This window comes from Sceloporus undulatus, chromosome 5, assembly GCF_019175285.1.
Source record: "Sceloporus undulatus isolate JIND9_A2432 ecotype Alabama chromosome 5, SceUnd_v1.1, whole genome shotgun sequence".
NCBI lineage: Eukaryota > Metazoa > Chordata > Lepidosauria > Squamata > Phrynosomatidae > Sceloporus > Sceloporus undulatus.
This window is the reverse complement of record NC_056526.1, coordinates 18,224,321-18,237,216: the sequence shown is the minus strand read 5'-3', so window position 1 is coordinate 18,237,216 and position 12,896 is coordinate 18,224,321. Positions and strand designations below refer to the sequence as shown.

Here is a 12,896-nt window from a genome sequence, read left to right as displayed (position 1 = left end):
CACTGTATTCAGTGGGGTTACTTCCAGGTAAGTCTGCATAGAATTATGACATATACCGGTATCTTATATTATGAATTGACTCTGCTGTTAGAACCCATCATTCAGTTATATGAATTTAGTTAGGGCCAATTAAAATCAGTGGGCCTCAAGTTAGTCAGTACTAACTTCTTCCACAATTTTATGGAGTTTAGTCTAATCATGTCTGAGTCTGGATCCAATTTGTTATTTAATAATTCACATGTTATATTTGTACCTTCCTGCTGGCAGGCTAACCTGTTTTCCTCCTTTTCTGCCTGCTGGCTGTGACAGAACACCTTTCTTTTTTGCTATGGGAAAGAGCATGGCATGCAAGGCATGGCATCATCGTGATGTATTGATTTTGTTTCTCAACACTGTTCCAAGTTACTGACACTTATCAATAGAAGGGGTTGGAATCATGATGTTGTTGGACTGCAATGTCCCAACAATGCTAGCCACCATAGCCAGTGATGAGGAAAGGTAGGAATAACAATCTAACAGCATCTGGAGTGCCACACAGTTCTCACCCCAGATAAGTTCCTGAATTCATTGTAGTTAGTGCAAGGGTCTATTGCTTTTAGGGCCTCATGTGTCCCCAATATTGAAACTTTCATATGCTTGCAAAGCTCTACTTGTCATATGTGTTTGGAACTGAAATATTTTTGTCCTTTCATACATTAAACTAGAACATTTTATTGACAGCTAAGTCCCATAGTTACATATTTATATCTGGTTGAGATGGATTTATGTGTTGCAAATAGTTTGAAATGGCAGTTTAGGTAAAGAAAAAGGCTGGTGCTTAAATTAATGGAGCCGTGAATGTTTAAGCAGATCTGTTTAGTGTGCTATATGCATGTAGCTGGTGGAGGTTGTCTCTTTGTGTATATGTATTGTTAAAATGTAAAAAGTACTTCTAAAGAGAGGTTATTGCATACATTCCATGGCCTCAGTTCAGTATTCCCTAAGTGTAGAGTAAATATCCATATGTGGACCTATGCTATACTGAGCCATATACCCTGTTCTGACTTGCCATAAAGCCCTGGAAGCTGTCCCACATGGCTGTTCTGTGCTTTCCAGCAAGCTGGCACGATTAGAGAAGCATATGGCTACCTCCCTATAGCCATGTGCACAATGAATACAGAAACGCTGAGACCCCTCCAGAAGATGCCCATGGATCTCAGTTCTGATGCCATCATAGTGCATCTGGCTATGTTGATGTAGCCATACGCATCTCCAGTCCTGCTACCTTACTGCAAAGCATGGAATGGTTGTATGGAGCAGCTTCAAGGGCTTGACTGTAAGTCATTGGGTGCTCTGGAGGGAGAGAGGGAATACTAACCCCTGCAGCACCTGAAAAGGGGCATCTGTTTAAATGTCTTAGAAGCTTCTAAAGTCTTCTTCACTTTGTAGGAGGAAGATAGATTACAAATATTAGCATCCACTTTTACTTAACTGAACTTCCCAAAACTGCAATTGTCATTTAAGGAAGCAGCATCAGAAAGTCATGATCCCAGCCTAAGTTTATAGCTTTAAAATCTCAAACTCTAAAAATAAATTGGATTCAAATTATGAATGTTCATTTTCCCTTGCTTGCATATATGAAAGGTAGGATAAACAGGGTCTAGGACATTATTAGCTCCAGCTTTGACTTCTGTCCCACTAATCTTTCTATTTACTTTATCCAGTAGTAGTAACTTAAAATGACAAAAGGATGGCATTTCCTAATGTGGTACAGTATTTATTCTGTCAATTGCCTTCATGGGATTTTTTTAAAAAATGCAGTTCATCTAGCCAACTGTATGAACGAAAGTTGTTGGTAGGCTGAATCAACTTTCTGAAAATGTGGAACTCAGCATTTGTCTGCTTGCTAGTAACCAGTCTGACAACATGTAGAAACTGTTGAAAAAAGTAGTACACTGTTTTAATGTTTTTTCTTAGCTTCTTTAATTTGTTTTGTTTTCACTTTTTTAGACCAGTGACTTACCAGGAATACAGGGAAAGGACTCAGGAGGCAGCAGCTCATGCCAGCGGATGGAACAAGGTACTGGCTAACTTTACATTGAATTGACTAGATGTCCTCAACTAGTTTATCCCAATTTTAACTTCTTCCAAGGTGCTGGATCTGCCTTGTCTGTATTATAGCACCCTAAATCTAGCTGCTAGTTCCAATTAGAGTATATGTTTTGTGTCAAATGCTGAATGGTAAGTTAACACTTATGTAAATTCTGTTGATTCAATAAATCTCCTCTACTTGGGACTAGCAATTAAATTTAGATCAAAGTGTATTTCCCAGGCTTTATTCCTACCCAAGTGTAGAAGCTGGTGTAATCTGCTTAAGGACAAGACTATGTTTATAGAAGTGGTTGGTCTTCTCTTACATGTATCTTAACAAGAATGGAGCTGCAGAAAATGGAGCTTTCTATATCTTTACAAGTATATGCTCTCTAAAAATAAGATTGCTTTCACTGCTACCAGTATTGCAAGCTAGACTTGCAAGACAGCCTTGCAAGGTATATCTATGCAGGCAATCTGCACTAGATTTTTTTTTTTTTACTCAATAGTTGTTTTTCTTGAAAAACAAGAATGTGAGAGGAAATGATTTTTTTTTTGTTCTGTTACATCCTTCATTGCTTAAGGGAGGAAAACAAAAAGAGAAACAAAAACTGCAGAGTCCTGTGGTACTTTGAAGTCTAATGCAAAGTCCTTTGGAACCTTAAAAGTTTTTATTGTAGTATGAGCTTTCATGGACTATAATATGTTTGTTCATCTTTAAGCTGCAGTACCTTTTATTGTTTTGGGTGCAACAAACTAAAATGGCACCCATTTGAAAACTTACAAAAAAATGGGTGGTGCCCTTGGGCAAGTCACATGCTCTCAGCCTCAGTGTATAGAATTATAGAGTTGGAAGATATCACTTTCCCAGTTATGGGACGTTGAAAGAAGCAGTTACTGCAGGATTCTGAGGGTTATGTCCAGCTGCCTGTTTCAGTGTTCCTCGTAACTAGCAGAGTAATGCCATTTGGTAGTAGCAGTCCTCCCAAATCAAAGAAGATGGGGAGATTTCTGTCAGCATATGCCAAATTCAGTTAGTTTTGTATCTAAAAAAAGAATTGTTTTGACCATAAGGCTGCTGGAAGAGGGATGAGTTAAACCATCATCCCTATTGAGATTTTTTTCTTATTATCATCTGTCACTCATAAGGAGGATGTGGAAACTGAAAAAGTGTCTTGGAGCAATTTTATAGTGCACTGGACAAAGAAGCTGAAACTTAATCAGGATAAGATGGTTCTCCTGCAAATGGGGAAATGTGTTGTTCTTTCCTTCATTGAATTGTATGCCTGTCTCTTAAAAGAGGATTCAGAGTGGCTTGCTATGTAATTTAGAACAGTATGTAGGAAACAAATTTAAAATTATTCAATAATCAGTCCAAATAAAACATAAATTGAAAACAAATTGAAAACATTATAAGCATACATTACATTTTTAAAAAAGTAAACCCATTGCACAACCTTCTGTCCAAACCAGTTAAAGACTTAATGTCTTTGCCTACTGGGAAAAGGATAGCAGTGATGCAGTCAACTGACTCTCCCTTGGTAGGGAGTTCCAAGGCCTAGGAACAGCTATTGAGAAAGTTCTTTCCTGTGTCCATACCAAACAGGCCTTTGCAGATGATGGGATGGAGAGAAAACCCTCCTCTAAAGGCTTGGGCAGACTCTTATGGGAAGGGCTTTCAGATTGTCTTGACCTAAGCTGAACAGGGCTTTATAGGTTATGACAAGCACTTTGAATTGTGCTCAGAAACAGACTGGTTGCTCACAAAGCTGTTTCAACAAAGGAGTTACATTCTCTCTCTAACCAGTTCTGGTCAGCAGTCAGGCTACAGCAGATAGGGACCTGCTGAAATTTCTGAAGTTTCCAAGGCAGACCCCTGTTAACCTATAGTTTCTAAAATTTTAGATTCTATCCTTTCATCTCTTTTATATTTGGTGTAAGTTTATGTTATTGTATTTTATTTTTTATTTCTATGTGTCATGTAATATGTTACCCTGATGGTTGTAGAGCATCCCCACTCTTGGTTTAAATTTCCCTTTGATTTTTCTAATCTTGTGGGAGATGGCTCTTCCTTTTTTGTTGTCATCTTCCATTTCTCTGCATTGATTATTATAGTAGTTCTCTTTGTCTAAAAAGTTGAGATGAACTTTCTACATGTGTACAAAATTATTATAATAAACTTAGCACTCTGAAATTTCTGATATTGTGATAAAGTGTTAGAACACTTGGTCATGTTTCTCTCACCTTTTGTTTTTACAGGTTTTAGTGCCTCTGGTTATTCTTCAGCAATTCTTGATAGAGCTATCAAGACGAGGCCAAGAACCACTTGGTGCATTGATGAATTTTGGAGTGACCTATCTGGAGGACTATGCTGCAGACTATATCATCGAGCAAGGTGGATGGGTAAGAAGGCTAATATCTGAATAAAATATCCTCCTGTGGAAATACATTTTGATGTGTCTTGTGCATATTTCATATTTAAGATTTATGAGGCTGAATTTAAAAAGAGAAACACTAAAAAATTGTACTTGACAGAGCATATAGACATCATTAGGACAATATGCAGCATATGAAAAAAGAGGATAGAAAATAAATGATCATTACACACAATATCAGGCAAATATGATTCCTAAGTGTATACTCTTTGTAAAGTCTAGTCTAGTGTGTGTTTTTAAGTAGATTCCACCTACCTTATAGCCATAGACTCTTTCCTGTAGGAAGCCACTTTTGTTTGAGGTGCTGTTTCAAAATGGTTTTCAAAAGTATAAGAGAACCCACTGTCATATGCACTCCCCCTTCTTCCCATCTGTTTCTTACAACTTGGTAGAGTTCTGCAGCAACTGAGTAGGCATGCAGATTATTCCTCTCTAGGAGGTAGAACACTGCCAGATTTAAACAGAATTAATCTGGGATTAATGAAATGACTCCCTAGTTGGTTTTATTGTGAAAGTAAAGCTGGTCAGTGATTACAAAATCCAAACAGCAAAAATGTCATACTAATATTCTCTTTTAAATAGTGTTCATATACAGTTTGTTGATTCTGCAAAAGATACTGAGAGATGTAGACACCAGTCCTTCCTGTTCCCTTCCTTTTGTTTTTATCACTCCTTTCTTCCTCATTCCTATTTTTGTATGAGAATAAGAACATTCTTTGTTTGATGCGAACTGCCTTTCATTCCTACTGCAACAGGAAATGTTTAGGTTTTTGTCACTTTTATTTTTGCTTCTTGCAGAATGAACTAGGATTCCTACATTGGGTTATGCTTTAGGCCTTTATTTAATGAAAAACTCAGGATTTTTTTTGCAAGCAGTTATGATTCTTGGTGTAATGACCTTGGTAAGATAGCTGTTTTTGATCTTTTGGTACTTTCAGGGGACTGCTTCATTCCACAGTTTTAAAAGTATTTAAAAATATTTAAAATATAAAAGTATTTTATAATGTAAGTGTTACAGCATATAGATGCATACAGCCATAAAGCTGTGTCTACCAAGGAGGGAGTATTCATATTCTATGACATTGTCATTGTCTGGGCTGTTCCATGAACTATGTGCTTATCTGTTAACCTCTAACCAGGCATAAAATTGGACTGACAAATGCTTCATAGCCAACAGGGCAGAGCTATTTTTGAAACTGTGCAGGCAAGGAGGTGGGGAAATAAGTGAGGTGATTATTCTGTTTAGTCTAAATAATCTGAAAAGTTTAACTTCTAAGGCGAAAAGCAAGACTTTTGCTGAAAGTCCTGATTTTTCTATCTGCATATTGTTGTGTACTGTGTTAAGTTTTATGGATACATGAGCATTTTTTTACCAATAAGGTTTTTCTTAAAACAGGGTTTTTTCAGTAATCATTGTTACACTGAATATTCTAGGAATCTCTAGGTTCTCCAGTGCAACTCTGTCATCAACCTCTGCCAGAAGTCGCACTAGAGTTGCATTCTCTGTCCCCTTTTCTGCATTCTCCTAAAGTCATGGCTAGTATCAAATTCCCACTCAGTCATGTCTCCAAAAGCCATGCATATGTAAGTATCAGTTAAAATTGTCACCAGCCTAGTTTGTTAACCTGATTTGAAAGAAGTAAGTATGAGGAATGCAGTATAGTGGGTGAGGTGTCAAATAGACTCTCTTTCTTTGGCTTTACAGAACAGGCACACTAGTCTTCTTTAAACTAACTTCTGTGACTGCCTTTAACCTTAAGAGGTAAATATATAGCTCCCAGTAAGCATAGTGCATTTTATACGCAGAGTTTGCTCTCCTGGCATCACTTACAGATAACAAACAGAAGAATCGCAGAAATGTTCTATGTTTTCCACTGAGTCAGAGCAAAAACTTCTGTTCTTATTTGGCAGCAGCTTAACTCCCTGGCTTGCCCTGAAGCTGTATTAGGGCACAAACAAATGGATGTGCACTGCGCACACTCCCTCTCCCTTGGTCTGTTCTCTTTCTCTCCCTCCCTCTCTTGTTTGCTGTGTCTGTTGCATCAGAAGGTTCTCCTGGAAAAGTGCAGAGTAGGAACAGTCAGTCTGGGTAAGAGTTTTTTTTTGCCAAAGTAGTATCTTTAAACTTAAAAGTGTCAAGCTTTCTTTCATTTCTACTATTTCATCCAGAACTGAGCCAGTCTTATGGAAAATCAGAAAGGAATAAGAATGATAAAATGTTGTTTATAGAAAGTCTCTGTCTTGTCAGTTTCTAGCTTGTTCAGCTTTACTGTCCTTGGACTTTTGAGTCCATTTGACTTGTTAAAGACAAACTTGAATTTATAGTATACAGTTAAAGTCATAACTATCACTTGGCTTGTCGGTGATACTGAATTCACAGAGTGATTTGAACAACAGAATATTTTCTCTAGCTCTGGAGTTAATTTTTAAACTTGGCATGTAATTTCAGTGGATGAAATTGAGTGTTTTCCCTCTAAAAATAAATTTGGTAAGTAGTTGTGTACTGCTTGTACTATTTGTAGACATATATGAAGTAACTTCATCCTCCCCATGAACTTGGATGATTTCATTCCTATTAGAAAGATTATTAGCATGGTTTGCATCCCAGTTGCTTCCCAGACTGTAATGATAACATGCTTTGCTTGAAATAACAGTATTTTAATTATTATTCCATTCTTACTTAAGAGCTGCTTCATAAATAAATGTCTGGTTTTCTATTCTTGGACTTTGCTATGCATGACAAGGCAGAAATCTTCACAGAATGTTGTATCAAAATAGAAGCATGCTTTATCACAGGCATCTTAGTGCTGGTAGAGCGTGCTTAATAGGAAAGTAAAAATTTACGTAGTTTATATTGATGGCTGCTGCATAAGTGAAAAATTCAGAGTAACGTCTTAGATATTTTTATCTGAAGATGATCATTTTGGAGGGAATACATTGAGTAATGTTAGCCAGATTTTTGTTTAACTTGAGAGATTTCTTTTTTACTTTTATATGAGCATCCACTGGAGAATTTCAGCAGTAGATATTTTGTCAAAGGAAGAGTTTATAATCATCTTTGATGCTTGAAAAGATAGCAGCGAGGGTTTCAATCAGATTGTGTAGTGCTGTGTCCATTATGGGGGAAACCATTTTTGTTGTTGTTCTAGGTTTATTTTTTACACAGACTAACCACAGTCCTGGAATAAGAGTGTCTGTAGCATTTTAGTATACTTCTCTTTGAAAAATACATAAATATTCCTCCATGGTGGCAAGGCTAATTAATTTATATCTCACCTGATTCTTTAGGTTTTTACTCATACTGACTACTTTAAAATACTAGAGCAGATTTTGTGATCCTGGAGTTGTATACCTAAATATAAACTATTTTAGATTGTTGCTAATCCCAAAGATCATTCTAGGTAACAAAACTACAGTAGGCCCTTAGTATCTGCTGAGGTTTGGTTCCAGGACCCCCCCCCCCCCATGGATACCAAAATCCATGGATGTTCAAGTCCCATTAAATTCCATGGATAGTAAAATGGTGCCCCTTATATAAAATGGCAAAATCAAGGTTTGCTTTTGGGAATTTATATATTTTTTGAATATTTTCGAGTTCTGCGTGCTTGAATTCATGGATAAAGAATCCAAGGATATGGGGATCCAACTGTATAAAACTCCTATTAAAGCAAAGTGAGACTGGATTAACAGAAGTCTCTGTAAATGTTTGAGCCTTTTCCATAGTCTTTCTCTCCCTTCATCCCACACTGGACCACCTCCATCTCCCACTCCCTGTGCCTACTATCCTTCCCACTTCCATTCTTATATCTTTCAACCATCTTTCCCAACATGTACTCTTCATTCTTCTTGAAGCTGCTCCTCCTCTTCTTCTTCCAGTCTAGCTCACCCAGAAGAGATATCCTTTTCTCAACCAATGCCCTGTTTTCACTGTAAAGTTGAAGCTGTTGGCCTCACAGCTGGGGAGCCAAGCTCTTTGCTTATACTGTTCTGAAATCTGCTGTGTTGTAAAATCTCCTTTGCCTCAGTGTAGCTTATTCTTTTCATCATTTATTTCACTATTAGCTGCTGGTCAAAACTGTAAATTTATACACCAAAGACCTTTGTTTGACCTCTGGTTCTGGCTGATGAGAACAGCATTACGGATATACATGGACTTTTTTTTGCTGCTTTTGATGGCATAAAATGTCTATTTTGATGGCATAAAATGGCTCATGAGTTTTTGATTAAAGGATTTTGTCAACTGCTGTGCAGTTTGAGCTGAAGAAGAGATAACCACACTACTTCCCTTGACATTAAATAATCTATTTTTATAATATTTCTGGCTTGAAATAACCTGTGTTTCATACATATCCATGTATTGTAATCTGAAGCGTACTTATACAAGAGAGGCATTCGGTTTCTTGGCAAAACTGAACTGCCTTGAGAATCTTTATTTGTAATGGTATGAAAAAAAACCATAAGTAATATCCCCACCCTGGGCATCCCCATCAAGTTGGAATGGAGTGCATGGACATTTGGAAAAGGTACAGGCAAGGATGTATATAAGCCATATAGAATGGCTTGTCTCCATTCTTTTTTAAATGCAGCATCTCTTACTTAAAGAGTGGAGATATGATTGGATTTTATTTATTTATTTATTTATTTACATACATTTTGTCGTTCTTCCAACATGAGACCCAAAGCAGCTTACAAATACTGTACCTTTGTGTGCAAAACTGTGATTTTGCAATTTATTCCTCAGTAAATATGTTTGAGGATACATTCCATCCCATTTAAATCCGCTGACAGTGCCAGTTTTCCTCTCAAATACAGTGGGACCTTGGTATCCACTGGTGTTTGTTCCAGGACTCTTTGTGGATACCAAAATTGGTGGATGCTCAAGTTCCATTAAATACAATGGCATAGTTAAATGTGTCCCTTATATAAAATGGTAAAAATCAAGGTTTGCTTTTAGGAATTTAGATATATTTTAAATATTTTCAAACTGTGGATATTAAATCCGTAGATATGGAGGAGCAACTGTAAGCAAGCAAGGAATAGCAATGTAATACTTGACTCTCTTTTTGTTCTACTTGTCCCAACTCAGGTAGGAGAAGGATAGTTCTGTTGGAGATTTTGGGAATGCTTTTGTGTATGGCACTGTATAGCACTTTAGATATCCTGACTGTCTAAGAGCAGAAGTATTGGCGTGCCTATCTTCTTGTTCTGGACAAGGTGAGTGATTTTCCAGAGTAGAAGACACACACACATAGAGCACCTGGAGGTCTACACTATGCTCCTGGTGCACTAGCAATGGAAAAAGCCACTATTAAAAAAAACACATACTGAATGCATGCCTTGTTTTAAAGAAGAATAGCACTTGTGGGAACATGGTGCTGCATTAAAACATGTTGTATACTCCCTTTAAAAATAATTTGGCTTTTTTTTTTTTTTTTTTTTTTTTTTTTGGCATCCGATACATTGCTGAAAGTCAGCAGCTCAGCTGTTTCAGCTTGGGATAACATAAGAAAGCAGAAGGCATAAGTACACCATGGGTTATGTTGTCCATCTTGTGATGGACACGCATAGAATGACAGTGCTTGGGACAACTGTCCTTCTTCAGATGCATAAAATGTGAGGCTAATAAGGCTCAGTGTGGGTAGGTGTGGTGTGTGAACTTATCAAAGTGAAAGCAGAGGCTAGCAATAATTATGACAAAGCTTTATGAAACAACTGTTTGTTGTGACCCGTGCCTCTAGTGCCCAGCCCACTGGCAGTAAAGAAGAACATTATTTGGTTCCTTAATAGCAAAGAACGTCCCTGCCATTGCTGAAGCTTGCTAAAGGTACCAGAATTCTCCAACAAAGTGACATATTCATTACAATGCTGTTGAGTGTTACTTATGCTTTAGAAACGGTGAACTGAGCAAGCCATGCCAGGCTGTAGATGGCTAAGGAATGGGAAATTCATGGGAGAATAATGTGTACTTTCCATTGCCAGTCCGCTGAGCACATGGGACAGCTTGATCTTCACAGAGAGAGGGTGGGTGGGGATTTACTGAGTAATTACTTTCTGTATGGCAGTAGTCCAACCCCTGATGCAGCTTTCTACATGTGCCACATTCCATTAGTGCAGATGGATAGATGTGAAAGGCTGCTATCAGCAAAAGCTGAGAGCTTTGCCTGAACAACACATGAGTGCTTCTGCACTGGTAGAAAAGCTAGATGCTTTGTGCAGCTTGACTTCAGCTCCCGTGCCATCACGAGTTGTTTAAGTTACATTCATTTAAACAAAAGTTTTGAACTTTTAAAAGGTATGAGAATTGTGTTATGACTTTAAGTGAATAAAAGGAATAGACTTTTAGAGACAGAAACATAGCTGCTGTCTGCATCCTTTTGACATACAGTTGGCCCTTCTTATACACTGATTTTTTATACATGGATTCAAGCATCCACAGTTTGAAAATGTTCCAAAAAAGTATAAATTTCAAATCACAAACCTTGATTTTCCATTTTTTATAAGGGACACCATTTTGCTATGTCATTATATTTAATGGGACTTGAGCATCCACAGATTTTGTTATACACGGGGGATCTTGGAACCAAACCCCAGTGTATAACAAGGGTCCACTGTACTTCAGACTTTAACATTCTTGCTTCCCTGATGGTGTTGACACACACCCAAAAGTTTTGTGTGTTTGCGTACATGTATTACAGTGTTGTTGCAGAGATATCTAAATATATGTAATTATTTTATTGTGTTTTTATTCTTCATCAAGGCATGCTTTTTGAGCACACTTCAATTAAATTTCCCAGCCTTGTTCCTTCAGGTAGTATGTGAATGCATAGTGCTTGTCTAATTGTATAATGATGTGCCTTACCTTGGTAACTTGTGTTATGCTTTATGAAATAGAGTATGTCAGGGTGTTCCATTTTGTGCTTGCAACCATCTGGTGAGATCAGTTAGGAGTAGCTATAGGGACTTGCTCTAGCAGTCCTTGACAGGGAATTTCTTGATACAGTGAGGGTTTGAATCTAGAGGTATGAGGGATGGCCTCTAGAGAATCTAGAGGTACAAGCTTTCATGTCAGAGGTGGAGTAAAAAGCTTTGCATTTTCTTACAGATTTCAAAGGAGTTATCCATTCTGCTGAACACTATTTCTAGAATAAGTGTGGCAGCTTGAACAACTCATTTTAAAGTTTGGAATAAAACCCAAAATTGATTCACTCCATACTGACATGAAAGCCGCTGACTGTTACCACACAAATGACAATTACTGAATAGTAGTGTGAAGTACTAGAAACTGACCCAAGTGATGGATTTACAAACATGGAGTATTTGATATGCATGTACATTTCACAGTACAAATAAGTTTCATTGACATTCACCACTGTTACCATCTTCTTAAGTCCAATCTAGTGATCATCGGTAGAATGCTTCTTTAAATTTAAAAGCAAACACAAACACACCTCCAATGGCTACATTTTTATTAGTTCATCTAACACTACTGGTTGAGCAGGGATGGATTGGCAGCTTTCCCACATTGCCAATAGGATACATGTATAGCATCCTTTAGGCATAAAATGACTTCAGAAGTGGAAAAGAGCTGTTTTATTAGCAAAGGCTAAGGCATTTTGTCATGTTCAGAGCTGGCTTTGAGTGTTAATGTTTTATCCACTAGCTCTAAAGTAGTCTTTTGTTTTCTTGTTAACATTCCTTCCTCTCTAGGAAGTGTAAATGTATTTCCAAGATGACTGAGTCTGTGGCTTATAATTCTTAGAAAACCTGTACTGTATATATTCATGCATAAGTCTAGAAATTTTAGACAGAAAATGATCCAAAAAAATTAGTTAGACATGTCCACAGATCAATGTGCCTTAACTCTTATTTAAAATGGAAACATCCTTTTTTCTGAGTAGAGTGGTGAAAGGTAAGAGTGTAGTCCATTCCAGGAAAACCCAAAAGACACACTGAACCCCTCTATTTTTTCCCTTACAGTGCTGTTTCTGGCCTTTTTGAATGTCTGGGTGGGAAAAGAGCAGTGTGCTTTGGTATCATTTTATTTACCTTCATCCTTTACATCCTTTGTTGCATGCCTTAAGTTTCACCTTCAACTTACACGGGTTATATCAAAATCCATACTTTTTGCCCCTAAACCTGCTCTCGACTTATACATGAGGTCATCTTATAGTCAAGTTTTCAAACTTGTAGCACTCCTCTTGTGATCTGTGTTATCACAACATAGATATCCTTGCTATCAATTTTATATATAGGCAAAACATTGAGAGTTCTGTAGGTTGGACTTGGGGTATACCTTAGTAGCATTAAGCAAAAGAAATCAGTTGTTCCTTTACTCAAACATTTTATAAACTATAATCATTCCTTTAAGAATCTGGGTTTTTGTGCCAGGAT

General features: G+C 37.3%; 1 protein-coding gene across 2 annotated transcripts in view; it reads left to right on the top strand.

Annotated features, from left to right (window-relative positions):
- BCL2L13 (BCL2 like 13) overlaps window positions 1–12,896 on the top strand; it is a 37,004-nt gene that overhangs the window by 17,973 nt on the left and 6,135 nt on the right. For both annotated transcript variants that reach the window (XM_042467559.1, XM_042467558.1), the window contains 2 exons: window positions 1,990–2,059; window positions 4,330–4,473. In XM_042467559.1, the coding sequence (XP_042323493.1) occupies window positions 1,990–2,059; window positions 4,330–4,473 (214 nt within the window). The remainder of the gene's footprint in view (window positions 1–1,989; window positions 2,060–4,329; window positions 4,474–12,896) is intronic.